The sequence below is a fragment of the Balaenoptera ricei genome, chromosome 20, assembly GCF_028023285.1.
Source record: "Balaenoptera ricei isolate mBalRic1 chromosome 20, mBalRic1.hap2, whole genome shotgun sequence".
NCBI classification, from domain to species: Eukaryota; Metazoa; Chordata; class Mammalia; order Artiodactyla; family Balaenopteridae; genus Balaenoptera; species Balaenoptera ricei.
Window position 1 is genome coordinate 58,559,334 of NC_082658.1, and position 20,132 is coordinate 58,579,465.

At 44.7% G+C, this 20,132-nt stretch overlaps 1 protein-coding gene across 1 annotated transcript in view; it reads left to right on the top strand.

Annotated features, from left to right (window-relative positions):
- The window catches only part of DNAH9 (dynein axonemal heavy chain 9), a 301,984-nt gene that overhangs the window by 144,154 nt on the left and 137,698 nt on the right, over positions 1-20,132 (top strand). Inside the window, exons 33-38 of the mRNA XM_059908564.1 lie at positions 1,426-1,553; positions 3,163-3,271; positions 4,002-4,149; positions 8,280-8,454; positions 12,894-13,067; positions 13,548-13,755. Coding sequence (XP_059764547.1) covers positions 1,426-1,553; positions 3,163-3,271; positions 4,002-4,149; positions 8,280-8,454; positions 12,894-13,067; positions 13,548-13,755 — 942 coding nt within the window. The remainder of the gene's footprint in view (positions 1-1,425; positions 1,554-3,162; positions 3,272-4,001; positions 4,150-8,279; positions 8,455-12,893; positions 13,068-13,547; positions 13,756-20,132) is intronic.

The window sequence follows — 20,132 nt, forward strand, 5'->3', positions numbered from 1 at the left end:
TTTACTCAATAAGAAGTAGAAAAAGTAAACTAATGAAAAGGAAAATTTTAAAATAAAGATAATTCCTAAATCATAAAAGGATACCTCTTAATTCATTTTATGAAGCCAAAATAATCTTGATATCAACCTTTGTGCAGAACCAAAAACAATAGCCCAATTTCACTTATTAATATAGATTTAGAAACTCTGAATAAAATATCAGTAACTAAAATCTGTCAGTATCTCAAAAGAATAATACATTCTGACCAAGTAGCATCTGTTCCAGGAATGTAAGGATAAATCAATTACTTTTAAAGTATTAACATAAAGCATTGACAAATTAAAGGATAAAATAATTTGATCAATAAATAGATGCTAAAAACTCAGTAGCCATTCCTAATTTTAAAAATTCTAAGTAAAATAGGAATAGAAGGAAATGCCTTAAGTACAATTAATACTCTTTACCTAAAGCCAAAAGGAAAAAAAGAGCATTCTGAATGATGGGAAAATAAAGCCAATTCCATTAAAACCAGAAATAAGCCAAGGAGACCTATTACGAACATTATTATTCAGATTTGCTTGGTGGGATTCTGGAAAATGCAGTAAGACAGGAAAATGGAATACATCGTATAAATTGGAGGAAAGGAGATAATTATCATTTTGGTGATTATACCACTTTATACCTATAAAACTCTAGAGACACTATTGAAAAATCACTAGAATTAATAAGAAAATGTATTAAAGGTAACTAAGTATAAAATAAAATACACAAAATTTGAAAGCTTTTCTCTATACTAGCAGTAGTCAACTAAAACTGAAAGTCAGGAAAAAAAATTCCATTCACAATAACAATAAGAACTGAAATGTTTAGGGATACATTTAGCCAAAGAGATACATTGAAAATGCTGTAAAAATTTATTAAGGAACATAAAACAATATTTGAAAAAATGAAAAGACATACCATATTATTGATTGGGAAAGCTTAGTATTATAAAAAATCAATTCTATCCAAATTAAGAGATAAATTTCATGTAACGCCAACTAGAATCACATAGGGCCTTCTCTCAAAGCCTGCGTTTGGCAGGATTTTCCCAGGCTGCAGTTTCAAAGGATGAAAACCTTACCTAAGAAGGTTTTATGTAATTCCATCATGTCACAGTTGCCTTTTGAAATGGTTCACTGGGTCCCTTGTCAGTTAAAAAATAGTACCATCAGGTTTCCTTCTTGTTTTGCTGTTGCTGCTGTTCTTACAAAAAGTTGGGCCAGAGCACAGAGAGAGTGGAACCTTGGGAGTGGTCAGATTCTTAATAGCATAAGATACAAAGCCAGTTCTGACCTGCCTATGTACACCTCCTTCTGAGTGTTGTAGCTGATAGGAAAAGGCTGTTTTAAGAGGAAGGAGATTGATGGTGACCTGGAAATTAAGATATCCATGGTTCCTCTTAGGATTGTTCTCTTCCATCATGCGGGAGCTTTCCATCATCACCCATGATGGGCCCAAGTGGATTCTACTGGATGGCGACATAGATCCAATGTGGATCGAGTCTCTGAACACTGTCATGGATGATAACAAGGTACCGGGGGTAAGGGGACCCCACGTCGTCCCTAATCATCAACGAAACCAGTCCCTGGGCACATCTGGAAACCTTGATTCCACACAGGACTGGCCCCGAGCAAGGAATCATTACTGCTGTCTTTATTTTTTTATTTTTTCCAGCTTTATTGAGATATACCTGACATATAACATTGTCAATATATAATTGATATATAACACTGTGTAAGTGTAAGGTGTACAACGTGATGATTTGAAATATATATTGCAAAATTATTACCACAAGGTTAGTTAACACCTCTATTACCTCACATAATTACGTGTGTGTGTGTGTGTGTGTGTGTGTGTGTGTGTGGTGAGAACTTCTAAGATCTACTCTTAGCAACTTTCAAGTACACAATACAGTATTATTAACTCTAGTCACCATGCTGTACATGACATTATTCATCTTGTAACTGGAAGTTTGTACCCTTGACCACCTTCACGCATTTCCTCTGCCCACCCCACACCCCCATCCCTGGCAACCACCAACCTACCCTCTGTTTCTATGAGTTTATTTTTTTTAAGATTCCACATATAAGGAGATCATATAGTATTTGTCTTTTTCTGTCGGATATTTCACATACCATAACACTCTTCAGGTCCATCCATGTTGTCATGGATGAACCTGGAGAAGGATTTCCTTTTTATGGCTGAATAATACTCCACTGTGTGTGTGTGTGTGTGTATCACATATTCTTTATCCATTCATCCATCGATAGACACTTAGGTTGTTTCTACATCTTGGCTATTGTAAATAATGCTCCAGTGAACATGGAGTGCAGATAGCAGATAACGCTTCAAGATCCCGATTTCACTCACCGGTGTCTTCAGTAGACATCTTAGAACTGATTCATCCCATAGGGCAACTTTCACTTTTTCAGTGGTACTGCCATCACTCACATGTTTTTAGCATTGTTGTAATTTCCTTCAGAATCTTCTGCATGCAGGTCAATTCAATATTTAGAGCTGAAAAGAATCTGAAATCATTTATTCAAATCTTTAAAAAATTTTTCATCTTTGTTTATAAATAAGGAAACTGAGGATCAGAAACATTCTGAGCCTGTCATGCATCCTCAGTGGTGACCAATCTTTATCCATGGAGAATATGTTTTATTTTTTATAAACAATGAAAACTGAATGCCAGTAAAGTGGCTGTTAAGCTGGGAACTGTTTCTAAACTTGTTCATAAAGCACATCTAGGTTAAACGTTTTACGATGGTTTCAACATTTACAGAATCATTAGAATAAGTGTGTGCTCTTCCAAAAGAAACAGGAGTTGTATGAAACCTGAGCTCTTCTCCTTTAATTATCCTATTTTTTCATTATGGTCTAGTTCATTCAAATCATTGACATCCACTTAAACTTTTTAGATAGCTTTTTTCCTGATTCAGTACACACAACAGGGATGGAGGTAAAGGGGCTACAGAAGGAGAGAGAGAGGATTGTTGCAGAAAATTTAGAAAATACTTACAATCACAAAGAAGAAAATAATCATCCTAATTCCTATCAGGAATAATAGCCAAACTCCCCCTAGCTGGCCATGTGACCTAACTCCTCCCCACCTGCCGTGTCCCTCCCCCTGTGTCCAGGTGCTGACCCTGGCGAGCAACGAGAGGATCCCTCTGAATCCCACAATGAGGCTCCTCTTTGAGATCAGCCACCTGCACACGGCCACGCCAGCCACTGTCTCCAGAGCAGGTATGGCCCACGACAGGAAAAAGCACAACTGCTCAGTTGAAAACGGGTGCCTCTCGTGATACATATGACGTTGCTGGCTCTGAAGGGCGCTCCAAACAGGAGCCAGACGTTGATCATCCAGAACCCCGGCCTGATTCTCAGCCCTAATCCACACCCACGAAGGTGAGCCAGTGCTCTGCAGCCAGGGCCATGTGAGCGTCTCAGTTCAGAAATGTTACGGTAATGGGAAGGGATTGGCCCCTGAGCTGAACAACGGTCCTCTGCACAGGAGTGCCTCAAATTAGGCTACTTTCAGGCCAGTTCTAGCCTCCATGAAGGCTAATGAAGATGACTGAGCATTGCAATTTCTCACCACATCCTGGTGGAAAATAATAACTTTATACGTCAACTTTCCTGGGTGGGACACGGTTCCATCCTTTTGGGGGCCACCATGCGATCTGCAGCCTTCCTCACCATGACAAGTATTGCTAACCAATCACAGCCTGCTTTCCTCCTGAGCCTAGACTTGGCCTCAGCACCTTCTCAACACCGCTTTCCATCAGCTATTATCAGTCAGTCGGAGTTGATCCCAATAGCAAACCCATTTGCCCTCTCAGACCTCGGCCAGATCTCTGTTCTTTTCAAGCCCAGCCTTCAGTCCATTTTCTAAACAGAGAAGATAACTCTCTGGGATGAAGAATATCCTGAGATGTATGGAAATGTCACTAAGCTGTGTTCTCTGCGCTCCCAGGGATCCTGTACATGAGCCCTGCAGACCTGGGGTGGAACCCTCCTGTGAGCAGCTGGGTCGACAAGAGGGAGATCCAGACAGAGAGAGCCAACCTCACCTTTCTGTTTGACAAGTATCTTCCAGCCTGCTTAGACACACTCAGAACCAGGTAGGCCAAGGGGTAAGGAAGGTAACAAGCAATAAAGAGCCTGTTGGCTCCTACCTGATGTCCCGCTGATGTTCTGTCCCGTCCCCAAAGTCAGATGTCCCTAGGCATTCCACCCCGGGTGTGGCAGGTGGCAGAGGGGAACACACGTTCCCCTGCGATGGGATGCCTGTTGTCAGTTCAGGCAGGAAGCGAGGTGAGTGAAGAGGAGAGAGATGTAAAGGACCTTTTGGAGGGCTGCGAGGGTGTGTCTGGAGGAGGCCGCGGGTTGTGGTAGCAGAGACAGCAATCCTGAGACCCTCTGCTTCGCAGGGCACGCAGCTGGCCCTCCTACGCGTGATACAGGCCAGATCAACAGGCCTAGAGCTGAAGATGACACCTGTCAGCAACACACGGGGCCCACTTCCTGTTCCTGGCTGTGGGCGTCCATGGCCTAGATGATACAGGATTGGGTATAATGCATCATTTGACCAGTCCTGCCCCTCTGGACCCTAAGATTTCACTTTTCCTCCAATGGGTTTGCAAAAGTAAAAGCAACAAGCCCTGACCACTTACCACATAAACAAAATAGTAATTGCTCTTAACCAAAAGGATACTTATTATAGCAAGAATATTATACGTGTCTGCAGAGAAGGGTTCCGGCGTTTGAAACCTGCTTTTGTTTTACATTCTCTTTCTTTGCCATTTGATGCATCATTCAGTGAATCAGGTACTCAGCCCTGTTGTTCAGCCCAGTTGCACCATCAGAAGCTGGTGCTGTGAAGGCAACGTGACTCAGAGATCCTCAGTTCCTGAATGTTCAACAAACAGAGTCAGGTTGATGTTTCCTGGAAATAAAGTCTATCACTCAAAATGATCCCCAACTCCTTATTCATTGGCCTGAGAAACACAGGATGGCAAATGCTTGCAAGTGTGGAGCAGAGATGAAGGGAGCGCTCGCAGGGCAAAATGGCCCGAGGCACTCTTTCTTCATGTGCCCCACCCTCCCCCATCAAAATCCACCGTGTTAAGAATGAATTTTACGTAAGTAAAAACTGAGTCGCAGTTGAATAGTTGACATAGTGGTATGTTTTCAGATATTAAATATTTATTAGTTTTGATTTTGCAGTTTTTATACTTCAGGGTTAATAATTATTTTTCCAAACTTCAGCGTTTTCATAAAGCCTTTAACCCCTTGTGGCTTGTGAGCTCTGTGGCACTGGGATCTAATGAGATAAAGCAGCCGTGGCAGCAAGAGTCTGGGAAGTGGGCAGTCGTGGTTAGTGTCTCAAATAGACAAGGGCTGCAGAGAGTTAAAGTGGCAACAAAGGGGGAGGTTTTAGGAAAGTAGCATCCCCTATTCTTTAAGGTTTGCTGAGACACTTGTCCAATTTATCCTTAACTAAAAATTAGACCATTTCCCACTCTGGGCATTTAGAACAAGAGATACCAAACTCGTGTGTGTGTGTGTGTACACGCGTGTGCTCGTGTGCAAGCACAGCCTCTGAAACAAGCTTTAAAGACTGTGTTAAGTCCATCCAGAGAAGCACCCTCCCGCCACCAGTCTCTGAGCCCCGTGTTTATCAAGGAAAAACCCATAGCTGTGGTTGAGGGTGCCCGCTCTGGGTTTCCTTCATGCAATTCTCACAATATCCTTATGAGGGCCGACCATCCTACAGATGTGGGAGCCAGGTCCCATGGTGCTCGCTCAGTGCCTCAGCTGGTGGTGACAGGACACTCACTGCAAAGTCCTACTGCTATTTTATTCATCACCGTATTGTAATGCCAGCTTTCTGTGGCCCCGTCACGACGAAGCAGTGCCAACACACAGTAATTTTTATATTGAACAAGCAGGCCTCGTAAGGGGTGATTATAAACAACTTTATTTTGTCTCCCACTGTTCCTTCAAAAACATTTTATGTTCTCCTTCTGCCCCTGGATGAAATCTAGGTCAACACTGCTGATTTTACTGGTCCTTCTTCAGTAATAAAAATGCATCTCATCACTTCTGGTCACACAGTCTCACACACACACACATGCACATGCACATGTGAAAATTTTAAAAAGAGGCAGTGAAAATTGAAAAACATACAAACTCTCCCACTGCCCACATAGCCCTCCACCTACAGTGGGAAAGGACAGTGTTCTTGACTTCTGTTCTTATTCTACCAGTCGCCACCTTGCCAGCTGTAGCTTCTCACCCCTCAAGGCTGAAGGGGGACACAGGGAAGAGAGTGATGGGCAGGAAAGGCCTTAATGATGGACCTGGTGTGACCTCATTTACCCCAGCTGTGGCAGGTTTGGAAATGACTCTTTGGAAGCCTTTGTGGGTCGCTTGGACGCCTCCCATCCCTGGAGATCCGCAATATGCCCTCCCTTGAAGCAAGTCAATGCCTCTCCATCAGCTAGTTGAGTACAGCTCCCACAAACCCTCCAGGTGGACCCCATCACCAGTATCTAAACAAGCCCACACGCTCACGGCCATACCTGGACTCCAGGATTAGCGCCCCAGCAAGCACCCTCTGACCCTGCACTGCAAGGTCTCCTCAGGGATTTCCGGGCCTGGGTCCTAGGGGAGCCCCCTTCTGAGGGTCTCTGTTCAGGATGAGCACCTGCCTTCCCTGTAGGAGGGGCACTCGCTGCACACCGAGAGCCCTCCCCAAAGTCCTATGTGCTCATTTCTAGCCCCTTCAGCATCTACCACTTTGATCCTATAAACCAGGAGTCCCCAACCCCCAGGCCATGGACCGCTACTGGTCCGCAGCCCGTTAGGAACCGGGCCGCACAGCAGGAGGTGATTGGCAGGTAAGCAAGCGAAGCTTCCTCTGCTGCTCCCCATCTCTCCCCATCACCCGCATCACCGCCTGAGCCATCCCCCGCCCCCATCTGGGGAAAAATTGTGCCAAAAAGGCTCGGGACCGCGGCTATAACTCCTTGAGAGCACCGGAGGCCAGGTTGTCTGGAATCTCAGCTTGGAATTGGAAGAGTAGTTGGCCTGTATTGTGTCAGCACCTCATCCAAAACTGAGCCTGGGGCAGTTCCATTCTGACATTCTGTTACAAATATGCGTTGAAGAAATGAAGGAAAGCCTCCCAAGCACTCAGTTTCTTCATTACTCATGGACATAATGCCTGGACTCTTAGACCACTTCACAGCATTGCTGTAAGGACTGCAGCCAGACTCAAAACCAACACAACACAAAACACTGAAGAGGATGGAGCGCCATGAGACTCCGAGGCCCAGTGCTGGCAAATGCCTTTTAAGATGTCTGTTGATGGTGTTGTTCATCTTATAACAGTGGACCCTGCCTCTGTGCGGCCTGTGAGCTCATCCTCCCCGGGAGGTGGTGACGAGGGCAGGAGGGGTTGAGTATGTGGGCCTGTGGTGCACTCTGTGTGCACGCCTGGTGGGACGAGGGTGCCTGTGTGCGTGTGTCTGTGTGTCTGTCTGTCTGCTCCTGCTCCCTTGGGTGTAGGTGCACCTTTGTGTATCTCTCGATACCTGCCTTTCAGCCAAGACCTCTAAACCAAGATTGAAAGTACAAATTCAGATCAAAACATAGTCACAGAGCTATATTTATGAAAGAGAGAACTTAATCATGTAAACAACCTTCTGTCCTGGCCCACTCTGCCTCCCCCAGACAAGACTCTAGCCCCAGAGAAAACATTTTCAATGTGTTTGAATTGAGGACACTCCTCTGAGCTGGAGGAGTGGAGGAACAGCCTCAGAATTGCACCCACCTTGGCTCTGTAGGTGATTTTTGCCAATTGAAACAGTGACACTGTGAGATATTTACTCGTTTTGTTGCAGCTTCCTACATTCCCCAAGGACTGAGGGGGGGCGGTCCTCAATGTTCAGAGAAGGGAAGGGGGGGAGGGCATAGAGGAAAGGAAGATGAGAAAAGGGATCATCTCAGGAGGGCTCCGGTCCCTTCCTTCTTTGCAAAGGGAGCAGACCCCCAAACAGCTGATGAAAACAAAAGCTTAAGTAGCACCATGGGCCTCTATAATACCAAAGTTTTTGCTGCTGCAAAACTGCATGAACTTGTCAAATTGTGAGTCCACAGACACCAACAGGGTTCCATAGCTGTCCAGCAATGCCTCTAGGATGGAAAAATCCAGTGTTCTAGAGCATATCTGTGTCTCTCTTTGCAGATTTAAGAGGGTAATTCCAATCCCAGAGCAGAGCATGGTTCAGATGCTGTGCCACCTTCTCGAGTGTCTGCTGACCGATGAGGACATCCCTGCAGACTGCCCCAAGGAAACCTACGAGCTTTATTTTGTGTTTGCTGCCATCTGGGCTTTTGGCGGAGCAATGGTCCAAGATCAGGTAAGAGGGTGTGCTGAGGCTAACACCCACGCTAGCCAGCAAAGATTTGGAAGACGGAACAGCTAAAGTCAGAATTAACACAGAAGCATCAAACTACTTAGTTTTTTCTCCCTTGTTCTGCTAAAGGCATCAGTCCCCTTAGGAGGGCTCCAGGTAGTGAGACAGGTGAGATTGGGCTATGTTTTGAGCTGCTGTTTTTTGAGTTAGTGAATGTATCCCTAATTTCTTGGGCAGTTGCTGATTGAGTTTGAAAAACTGGAGGTATAAGTACCTTATTTGGCAAGGTGATGTGTGTTTTGTAGGTGGAGTGGTGCTGTGCTGTAGAAGCTTGAGTGGGAGGAATCCCTTTAGCCTTCTTAAAATCTTTCCAGAACGGGCCTGTACCACTCTGTACCAACCATCACACCTTCATACCCCTGAAACACAGAGCTGTCCGTAGAAGATTAGGCCAAAGGCTAGTTGACATCTAGGGATAGGAAACCGAAGTAGTATTCATCTCATGGTGTTGGCTGCTGTAGCTTCATGCTGTTTGGGGGTGTCTTGGCATCCTATTCTCTAAGCCTTGTGTATTCCCAACCTTTTCTTTACTTAGTTTCCTCCAAATAAAAGGTACTTTACCTAGAAACAACATATTTGTGGTTAGGCAGACCAGTCTTTTAGAACTGACTAGCTATCAGGCAGTATCATATAGAGGCTGAGAACATGGACTCTGGATTTGAATTCTAACTCTGCCACTTATTACCTGGGGACCCTGGACAAGTAATTTAACCTCTCTCCACCTTCCTCTCCCCGTGTGTGCAAAGAAGATGAGAGTGATGATAGTGGTACCCAGTTCCTAGGATGTTTGTAAGCATTAAATGAAGGGATGCTGTTCTAATTGCCCACATGTAAAGCTCTTAGAGTAGTGTTTATTATTAATGTTCTTCTACCACAGATATTCAGTTTCATAGCAAATATCTGGTGCCTTTCTCACAACAGGGGATTAAACCAAGCTTCAAGTGTTGGAGAGTTATCATTTACTCTTTCTGGTCTGGGTTGATTATGGGCTTTTCCAAATAAAAAGGTAAAAATTTCAGCCTCCCAGGGCACACCATGTTCTAAGAATCCAAAACGAAGGTGAGCTGGAAGAATTAACAATTAATTTAGAATTAACAATCAGTTTATTCTCCGTTTTCACGGGCTCTGATTATAACATTCATCCTACCTCCCATCATCCCCTACATGTTCTTGGTGCTCACAATTCAGAAAGCAGCTCTCAGAAGCCCCTGGAAGTGTGCCTTTCTCCATCTTCCTCTCCGGAGCTAGACGCTGGCGGGGAAGGGGGACGCTCCAAGGGCAGGAGGATGCCTGGACTGGGAGTGTGGCAGCTGAGAATTTCATGCAGTCTGTTCTGCGGCCCTTGGAGCTTCTCCATGGACTGCTTCTTTCCCAGCTCCACATTCCCCCTTTGAGGCAAGGAGCCGATGCGTCCACCAGGATGGACGAGAGCCTCGATGAATGCGCAGAGATCCGGAACGCAGAGGTTGTGGCTTTACCTCAAATGCAGTCCCTGACCTTTCGCCCGCTGAAATGTCAGACAGCAACCACCGCTGGGCTTCTCTCTCACGCTGGTGCTGAGCAGGCAGTGGGGTATCAGGATAAAGATACTCGGTCAATTTTTCTATCTCTGTGTAGAAAAATTTAAATCCACTCAATTCTTTTTAAAAGCCCAGGAGAAAGCATCCCTTCAGGCACCGCGGGCTCTGGAGCACTTGGAGCCGTCGGCGGCTGTGCTGGCACGTGGGGAGAGAACACGGGAGAAAGCTTTTAGCAGCAGGGACTGTCCAAGCCCCCCACACAGCCTGCATTCAAGCCCAACACAAAATAGTGCTGTAAATCAAAAAGTATGAAGTTGGCCAAAATATTTGCATCAGGAACACCAATGGTGCTTATGTTTAAAAAGCTGTTATTAAAGCGAAGCAGAATATAAAGAAAATACAGCCCATACCTGGATAGAAGTTCTAATAAAAAAGGGAGGGGTGGATCCTGGCTAAATACTTTGCAGCAATCCCAGGGAATTATCTCTCAGAAGTAAATGATCTCTCAGAGAGCACCGGGTTGGGCAACTGAGAACCTGGGTTCAACTCCCAGTTCTGCCATATGCTGCCAGAGGTGTAACCTTTGAGCTTTTGTGTTTTCATACATAAAGTAAGAGTAATTTTCAGTAGCCAGGATGACTTAGAGCATTGTGAAGACCAAATGAGGTGATATTGTGTTCCAAACTCTGCTACATTGTACCACACTGTGTGCCAGTACAGACTTAGTGCAGGAAAGGGACCAGAGAATTGTCACAACCTTAAGGAGATAGGGTTCAGAAGGGGCCTCTTCATTGAGGTCATTGCTGAAGAGACACTCAAAGAGTCAAACTGAGAAAAGGCCATGGGATGACTCAGCAGAGGTGACCTTGTCTTTCCAGTGTCCAGTTACAGTAGACGGTGAGGTCAAGCCCCAGACTGCAGGAAGCCAGACAGTGTTGGTGTAGCCCAGCTAATGGCTTGGCTGAGAAACTGACGGGGTAGCTCAAGTGGAATTGGGAGTGAGGAAAGAAGGTGCACCCAACCTCCTTCTTTCTAGAGATGGTCTTTGTCTTGGATTCTCCATATAAACTTAAAAGATGGTTTTCATTAGGAAGTTAAAGGTCTTCAAGAATTTTATCCAGAGGTAGACAGCTAATACGTTTTCATGAGTAAATATTGTCAGCCAGAAAACAATTGGTGTCAGGTAATACATATTTTTTAAGCTTTGTTTTTTAATTTATTTTTCATTTAGCTTTTATTGGGAATGGTTTTCAATAGCACTCTTAGTTCTGCTTAGGTGTTTTGGGGAGGGAAGCGCTCTTTTCCATAGTGTAATTCCATTTAAGAGATTATCTAAAAGTTAGTCTTTTTAATTCATAGGAAGATTTTAATATCTGAGAGTACTCAAATTAAGGATATAAACTTCCCACACCTTCCTGTTATGACAGATAAAAGCACAGAAAGGACAACCCTTGAAGTCATGTAATGTTGGTCATTTTAATTTTTTGTACCTATTTTAAATTCTGTTAGTATATTTACTTCATTGTAAATATATTTTAGGGTACCTTTGTATTTTGCTTTGACCTTGGTTCTGTGATTTGGATGTCAACAACTTCCCCAAAAAGCACCAGTATGTTAAATTCTAATGTCATGATCCCAATCTGGGTTATTCACCTTTAATCCTGCTTTCAGTTTCTATGTGTACAGCAGTATTTTTAATAAAAAATTACACAGAGGGAAAAAAAAGAATTTTATCCATGAGTCAAAAATGGAGATTTTTTTCCTAAGGCTTCTGATTGCAGAGAACAAATATTGAAAAGATACAGTGGCCCCTTAATCTGAATTCAGATCAGAATAAGAACAGCAAACAAATCTGTCATTAAGGCCTATTTCCATTCTCTTTTTAAGGCAAAAGAATTCAATCCTATTTACCTAATAGACAGCGAAATGAGTACTGTTTCTTCCAAGTCCAGATTTCATTGCCATGCGCCCAGCTTCCTGGTCTGTCCTCCTCCCCAGGAACATTTCCTAAAATGCCCAATCTGGACCTCTTCCCTTTTTAGGATTTTTCCTAGGTCTGTGTGCTCAAAGAGTGGGTTTGCTCCCCCAGAGAGTTGCCAGTAGCAGCGGGTATGTTTGGGATGTTTCTGTGTGTGTTGTGTTTCATTTGGACTCACTAGCTTGAGTACACGGGTGCACAGCCCTATCCTTAGGGGCTCATGATCTAACATGTATGCATATATAGTGCTACCTAGTCCTTCCGTCAGAAAGATCTGTACAGCTTTGTCTCTGCTGCTCCTAGATTTTTAGAATTTTAGCTCTTGAAAGAAATTTAGAAATACCCTTTCCTAGAATCAGATGAGAAAACTGAGGCGTGGAAAGACGTGACTTGTCAGTGGTGATGTGCGCAACTACCCAGCTGAGGCTCTTCTCACCGCACGATCCTGTGCCCCCACGTGTCAACAGCCACCACTTTATCCCTTCCATCCCTGACTGCTGTCCTGGACGTTGCTCAGAACCTTGGGAGGCTAGGGGGACCGGGGTGGATCTGTCTCTTCAGGAGATCTTGGCTGCACTTGCCCATCTTGGGGCCATAGGCTCCTCCTCTCCTGTGTTTTCTCACACCTCCCTCCCTCACCCTCCACCTGCCAGTGCTCTGAGATGCGTAATGCCAGGGCAACCCAGCCACCTGGTCAAGCAGGGGCACACGTACATGCTCAAGGGCAGCCCCTGCTTAGCTGGGCCTTGTCGGGGTTGATCCTCGGGGGATAAGCAGGAGCCCTCTTTACTCCCGGCCCTGACCTTCTGCCCTATGCAGGGCAGCCTCTCCAGGCTTCTTGTGCTCTGCAGAGCCTTGACTCCTGACCTGCTTTGTTTTGGCAGCTCGTGGACGACCGGGCAGAGTTCAGCAAATGGTGGCTGACCGAGTTCAAAACAGTCAAGTTTCCCTCCCAAGGAACCATCTTTGACTATTACATAGACCCAGCGACCAAGAAATTCGAGCCTTGGTCCAAGCTCATCCCCCAGTTTGAATTTGACCCTGAGATGCCTTTGCAGGTGAGTGTGGCTGAGTGACCAAGGACGTGCAGTGTCCCCAGGGTCTGCAGTGGCTCTAGCGGCAGCCCCTTATGGATATCCGAAAGGTTTAACCTCACTAGGAATTAGTCGTCCCCAGCTACTTGTCTTTTCAGAGGAAATTATAGGTGCAGTGAAGTCACAAGATCTCCCAAAGCCTAGGTAACTTAATTACCAGACCCCCACAGGCATCCTTGGAGGAGAAGGAGGACGGCCAGGGCAGAAGATTCTAAAAGAGAGGCCACAGGGAGGCAGACAGCCCTGGCAGAGGGGGAAGGGCCTGCTCTCTACCCAGAGCATGAGTTAGTAGGAGGGTCTCACTGGGTATTAGGGGGGCCCTCCTCCCTGGGGTAGTGAGCTCCCCGACCCCAGAGGGATTCCCTCCCCTGAAATGCTCCGGAACACTGCCAGCATCTGTTTCTCCCACGAGCCCCCGACACACTCATCCTGTTCCTGCTCCAGGCCTGCTTGGTGCACACGAACGAGACCATCCGAGTGTGCTACTTCCTGGAGCGGCTCCTGGCTCGGCAGCGGCCGGTCATGCTGGTAGGGACCGCGGGCACCGGCAAGTCGGTGCTGGTGGGAGCGAGGCTGGCCAGCCTGGACGCCGAGGAATACCTGGTGAAAAACGTGCCGTTCAACTACTACACCACGTCGGCGAGGCTGCAGGGTCAGTGTTACCGAATACATCAGTAAATCATGTGAATCGGTCCCGTTGCTCACTGCTTACGAAATCAATTACATACTTGCAAATGGTATCAATAGAAGAAAAAGGTGCCTTTAATCAGAATGCTGGCAATCTGAGGAGATGGTGGCCTCAGCGTCCTCCAAAAACCATCTCCCAAGATTCTGCTCAGCCATGAAACTTTGTAAAGAGACAGAGAGGAGTAATCTCAGTTAATCACAGAGATGGGGGTAAGAGTCCTCGCCGTCCCCCACTGTGTGCAGGCTTGTCGACGCCTTGTGATCTTCCTCTAGACGTTATCTGTTCACACAGTTTGGTCACACAGTTTATTTGCGAGATGACTGAAGGGGAAGCCAGGGGAGAGATCTGGTCATCTGTTAATTACTTATTCTCCATTTCTACTTCTTTGATCTAAGGGAAGAGCTGACGGGTTAGGCAAGGCATTGTATGATTACAAGATTTGAAAGCGGTTCTTGGGTCAGCGGTGAGTAGAGCACGGGGGCGCCTGGTTTAAAAGTTATTTGAAATATCGATTTGCTCAAGTGACAGGAAAGGGGCTTCCTGCTGAGAGCGGTTTCCTGCAAGGAGCTGCTTACATAAGGGGCCCGGGGGGCGTGGGGGGGGTGGTGTCTGAGTGTCCACTCCTCCTAGCGGAGCTGGAGCTGGAGCAGAAGTCAGGCACCTCCCAGGCGTGACTCCCAGGGGCAGCACTGTTCATTCCCCTCCCACTCCCCTTCTCTCCTCTCCCCTCCCCTCTGTGTCCCACTTTCCAGCACCCTTAGCAAGGTCCCCTTTCCCATCCTTTCTCCCTAAGTGCCTCCCTGGCCTGCTAAATTCCCCCAGGGCGGGATTTCAACACAGTACAGGTCAGCACCTTGATGACAAAGAAAACAGAAAACCCATTGGAAGATTTCCATGGGCTTGTAGACTTCTGGCAGCAGATGTGCCTCTGGAGATCATTTTATTCACCCCTCATACCTCACAGATGGGGAAACCGAGGCTCAGGAAAAAGTATGTGGTTGCCCAAGGTCACCATCAAGTGGCAAGGCTGGTGTGGCACATCCAGTCTGCTGACCACATGGAGCGTGCATTTCACAGGGAGTTTACACGTTGGGCTCTTGAGGGGACATGGGTCCTCAGGGTGTGGCTTCAGGGTCCAGGGCTCACTGCATAAGATGTTTCCCCCTCGCCACCCATTTTCTCTTTGACCTTCACCTACTGTCAGTTCTCCTTTTGTATAGAAACACTCATCACATTAACCCTAGAAACAGCCTCCTTTGAAGAAGTGCCCAAGCCAACCTCCCAACAAAAGGAGGGGAGTGACAGGGCTGGGGAGGAGCCCTGCTCTCACCCCTCACAGTGTAACAGCCTTGTCCCACTCTCTGTCCCTCCGCCCGGGCTTTCCCACGTGAGACCATGTGCATCCCCACCCCTAGAATGCACAGTCCACTAAAAACGAGGAGCTCGGCCTATGGGCTGTTTGCAGATTGGAAAGTTATAAGCCAAGCTTATACATGAGAGTGAACCTGCTCTGGTCCTTCTGTGGCCCCTGCCCAGTGTGAACCACAGAGAGTCAACCTCGTGGTGCTGCCAGCACTGTGCTTTCCCCAGTTCCCACGTGAGACAACAGCTCACTCCCCACCTTCTTTCTGCACCACTTTGCCAGCTCTTCCAGGGTTGGGATCCAGCCAGCTCCTCATGCTAGTGGGGGCTGCACTGTCTCTACCTCACAGCAGGTTAGCGCCTGAAGCTTGCGGATGGCAGTTAAGGTCGTCCCCCATCCCCCACTCAGTGACAGGGAGACTTCACCTCTTTGTCAAATCAGCCTCTGGGCTTCATCCCCTGCTGGGCTGGTAAAAGTTTCACACCTTCGGTCCCAATCTAGCAAGTGACTGTCATTCCCGCCTGGATAACAAGACAAACTGAAGTGATGGAGACTTGTATCAGAACGTCACTAGTTTGTCCATGATGTGAGCATCTTCTATTTGAGAGAGAACACTCCGATTTTTTTCTGCTCTTCACAATGTGAGCAGTTATAGACACGATACACTTTTAAATTTAATTGTTTTCTTAAGTCTACACAATCAAGCCCTGGTCTGTGTGTTTACCAGTTTCTGACGTGTAAATACTCCCACCATGACCAATTTCAGGCGACCCCCACCATGTCCGTGAACATGGAGTTGGGAAGAGAAGCACAGCAGAGCACCATGCATCCTATTTCCGCTCTGCAGATTCAGTAGGTGGACGTAACCTCAAGAGCACAGATAATGGTAAAATGTAGTCAAATAATTTGCACATGATGAGATTTGAATATTCGTTACCTTTGTTTTTAATATAATTTACTTACTTGTAAGTTTATCTAATTTATGTTTTTAAATAATGGCTGTGTTGAGCCACCAGCTTACTAAGTTCCCTGTTTTAACCGTCAGCTCTCAAGAGGCAACTCCAGCAAACCACTAACTTCATCTTGACTCCATGACACCTCAGCCACCATCAAGCCACACAATGTCATAACCTTCCACCATGGCCTGGCACCGTCACGTTCACACCCGGCAGTGGTCATAAGCAGACTTCACATGCCTGGCTGGTTCACATCCTAACACTGTTTTGCTACTGAACATATATACCTTTACACTTACTTGCAAGCCTTGAGTCCAGTGACTGATCAGATTATCAGGTCTGCCCACTCTTACTACTACTATAACTACACTGATAATGGTAATAATAACTGATATTATCAAACATGCACCAGGGATGTGTCAGGAACTAACCCGAGATTAGCCTTTTACACGTTTTTAAATCATTTAATCTTGTACAACCTTGGAAAGTATTTGTATAACCCCCATGTTATAGATGAGAATACCAAGGCACAGAGAAGTTAAATAAGCTACTCAAGGCTACACAGCAAGTGTGGTGGACCAGGGTTTGAACTCAGACAGTCCGACTTCAGATCCTGTGCTCTTAACCATTAGGCTATACTACCTCCCTGATAAGAAACACTTTGGAAACTGAAATAAATATTTGATAATATTACTCTTATTATTAGTAGTACTGTTTGAGTAGTCTAGAGAAATTGTTTTCTAGAGTCCTGTTATAATGATTTTATAATGTAAAAAAATGCTTTAAGCAGAGAGTGAAAATTCATAGCCAAGGAAAAAGATGAGTATCATACGCTTGACTCTGAAAAACACTGGATTCCCTTACTTGGAGCCTCCCACCCATTACCTTAGTCACGGTCCAAACAAGCGTTCTTATTTGGCTTCTTGGCTGAAAACATTTTAGAAGCAACAAAACGGCAGGGAAAAGGGTGCTACCAACAATTAGAAAAGTGGGAGCAAAGAGCCTGGTATCCAACAGGAAATAGAAAACATAAAAAAGGAGGTGCAGGAACCCAAAGGGTAGCTGCTCTGGCATCAGAAAAGTGGCAAACTGTCCCACCCACATCAGGAGCCCATCACTCTTTTGAAGCCCAACATTTTCATTGCTGTTTGTACTTAAGACCCTTGGAATTAAGAGAAGATTCAATGTGATGTGGTGTAGTCTGCTTTAAAGGCCAGATAGTACACCCAGACAGATGTGCAAAATGTGTGTTTATAATGTGTCTGTCATGTAAAAGATGGGAAATAGCCTAATTATCCATATGATGGAATGCTAAGCATCGTTACAAAGAATGAGGAAAGTCTGTATGAATTGAGTTGGAACCATTTCCAAACTCTTTATTGAGTGAGAAAAGCAAGATACAGAACAGTGTATATAGTATTCTCCAAAGTATATCTTGTTTAAAAAGAGATATATAAAAATTTGCATATATATATATATATATATATATATACACACACACACACACACTCATACATCTATGCTTGTATGTACTAAGAATATCTCCAGGAGGACACACAAGAAACAACAGTTGCCCCTGGCAAGGGGAACTGGATGCTAAGAGTGGGATGGAGAATGACTTAAACTTTTTAAAAATTATGAAATATTTCAAGCATGCAGAAAAGTACAGAAAATAGTGTAACAGATGCCCATGTACCCACAACCAAGATTTCACAGATGTTAACATTTTGTCATTTTGCTATGGATCTTAGCATTTTAAGTACAGCCAACATACCACCCCCATCCCTTCCTCTGTCTTGCCCCTCATTAACCGGACTAGGACCACTAGAGTTGATGTGCATTACTCCAAATTTACGCTTTTGATACATATATGTACCCATAAAATACACCATGTTGTTGTGTGTATTTAAATTTTAAATATGTATCATACTGTAACTTCTTTGGTAACTTGCTTTTTTCATCATTGTCTGTTTTAATGCATGCAGAACTTTTTCACTGGTTTTTCACTGCTGCATAGAATTCCCTTGTGTGAGTAAATCACAGCTCATTTATCCGTTTTCCTACTAAAAGACAGCATAATTTTTTAACATTTTCCCTTTTAAAAAACATTTTTTGAGTTATAATTGACGTACAATACATGGCACACATTAAAGTATACAATCTGATACATTTTGAAATATTTACCCATCATGAAACCATCACTACAATCGAAATAATGAATACATCCATCACCTCCGTGAGTCCCTCACCTCCCTTGGTAATCCCTCCCTCCCTCCCAACCCCCCCACCCTGTCCTGTGCCTAAGGCAACCACTGGTCTGTTTCTGTCACAATAGGTTAGTTTGCATTTTCTAGAATTTTATACAATGGAATCATCATACAATAGGCCCTCTTTTTTGTCTGGGTCCTTTCACTCAGCATGATTTTGAGATTTATCCATGTTGTTGAGGGTACAATAGTTCATTCTTTTCATTCCTGAATAGCAAGATAAAATATGTAAAACACTCAAAATGATTCCTAGCATACAATAAGTGCTCAGTAAATGGAAGCTGTTATTCTAACAATATTAAAATCCTTCTCAAATTTAAAAATCTATAAATATTATACAATAATCTCTAAGCCCCAACTGCCAAACAAAAGGAACACAAGCAAACCCCTTTTGCTTGCAAAAGGCTTTTAACATAAACTATGCTAAAACAAAAATAATGTTTTTGGAAAAAATGTTCCAGCTTTCACATGGACAGTAGCTTCACCGCAGCATGTCAGTTCACTGAGGTCTCCAGGGGGGTGTTCTGCAGCTCACTCGTCCTGCTAGTCCATTGAATGCCATTTTTCTCAAAATCAGATGTTCTTTTATAGAGAAGGCAGCTGCTTGATATTCCCTGCATCTCTCCTCTCTTATTGCATCCAGCTCTGGGGTCTCCACTGAGTACTTTTCTAAACTCAGTTTCAAAATTCCTTTAAATGCAAATGCAGGTTGTGTTTCAAGGCATTCACATTGCTCACCAGTGCGGATAGCACTTGCTTTATTTGAAGTTTATACTCTGCCAAACCACTGTATTATCAGTAATGCTTTTGACTGCAAGCAGCAGAAAATCTGATGATAGTGACATAAACAGAGATTCTTTTTCATGCAACAAGAAGTCTTGAGGTAGGCAGTTGCTAATGCTAAATCAATGGTTCAATGATATTGAGGCTATAGTAACTATTAGTCTCTTAGATGGTCCCTCAGGGTAGCAGAGTGGCTGCTGCTCCGGCCATCACATCTGCATTCCAAATGGAAAAAAATAGATAAAGGGAAGAGTTGGTGCCCATGTCAGGAAATGATAACTCTCCAGGAACCCCACTGACGTATGTGTGTGTGTTACTGTTCAGAACTGTGTCACATGGCCGCCCCAGCTGGAAAGTGACTAAGGAGAAGGAAGTAGGAAATGGTGTCCATCACGGATCTGATGATCTTTATTTTTACAAGATGAGAAAATAAGGCTTTGGAGGTGTTAAGGGACTTCCCTCAAAGTCACACAGTGAGTTAATAGCCAGGCTGTCTTATTTCATTGAGCTACAGTGTCCATCCACTTTGATAAGACAGTAAGTCATGCATCTAAATTTCCATAATAGAATGCCAACTTTGCTTCCGTTCATCTGATATCTGGAGCACATGGACGTCTCTGCCTTTGACAGTAAATAAAATAGGGCCTTCACGTGGTCATTGAAACTCTCAGACTTCACTTGATCATTCACCAGCAGCTGCACAAATCACAGATTAATAACACTGACACCTTGGCTGAGAGAGGCAGATCTCTGTTCCTCCAGCTGCTCTAAATGCCACAGATGCAGTTGCACTGCTTTCTTTCCCTTTGCTGAGTTACCATTTAATGATCCACCCTTTGGTGTTGATTGAAAGTTAGGACAATAAAAGATAATTTTCAGGGTTTTTTAATATCTCCATGCCCATTTTGCAGCATGATACACCTTTTGTAAGTTTCCACGATATATGCCTTTTAGAATTGAGTGCCTGAAAAG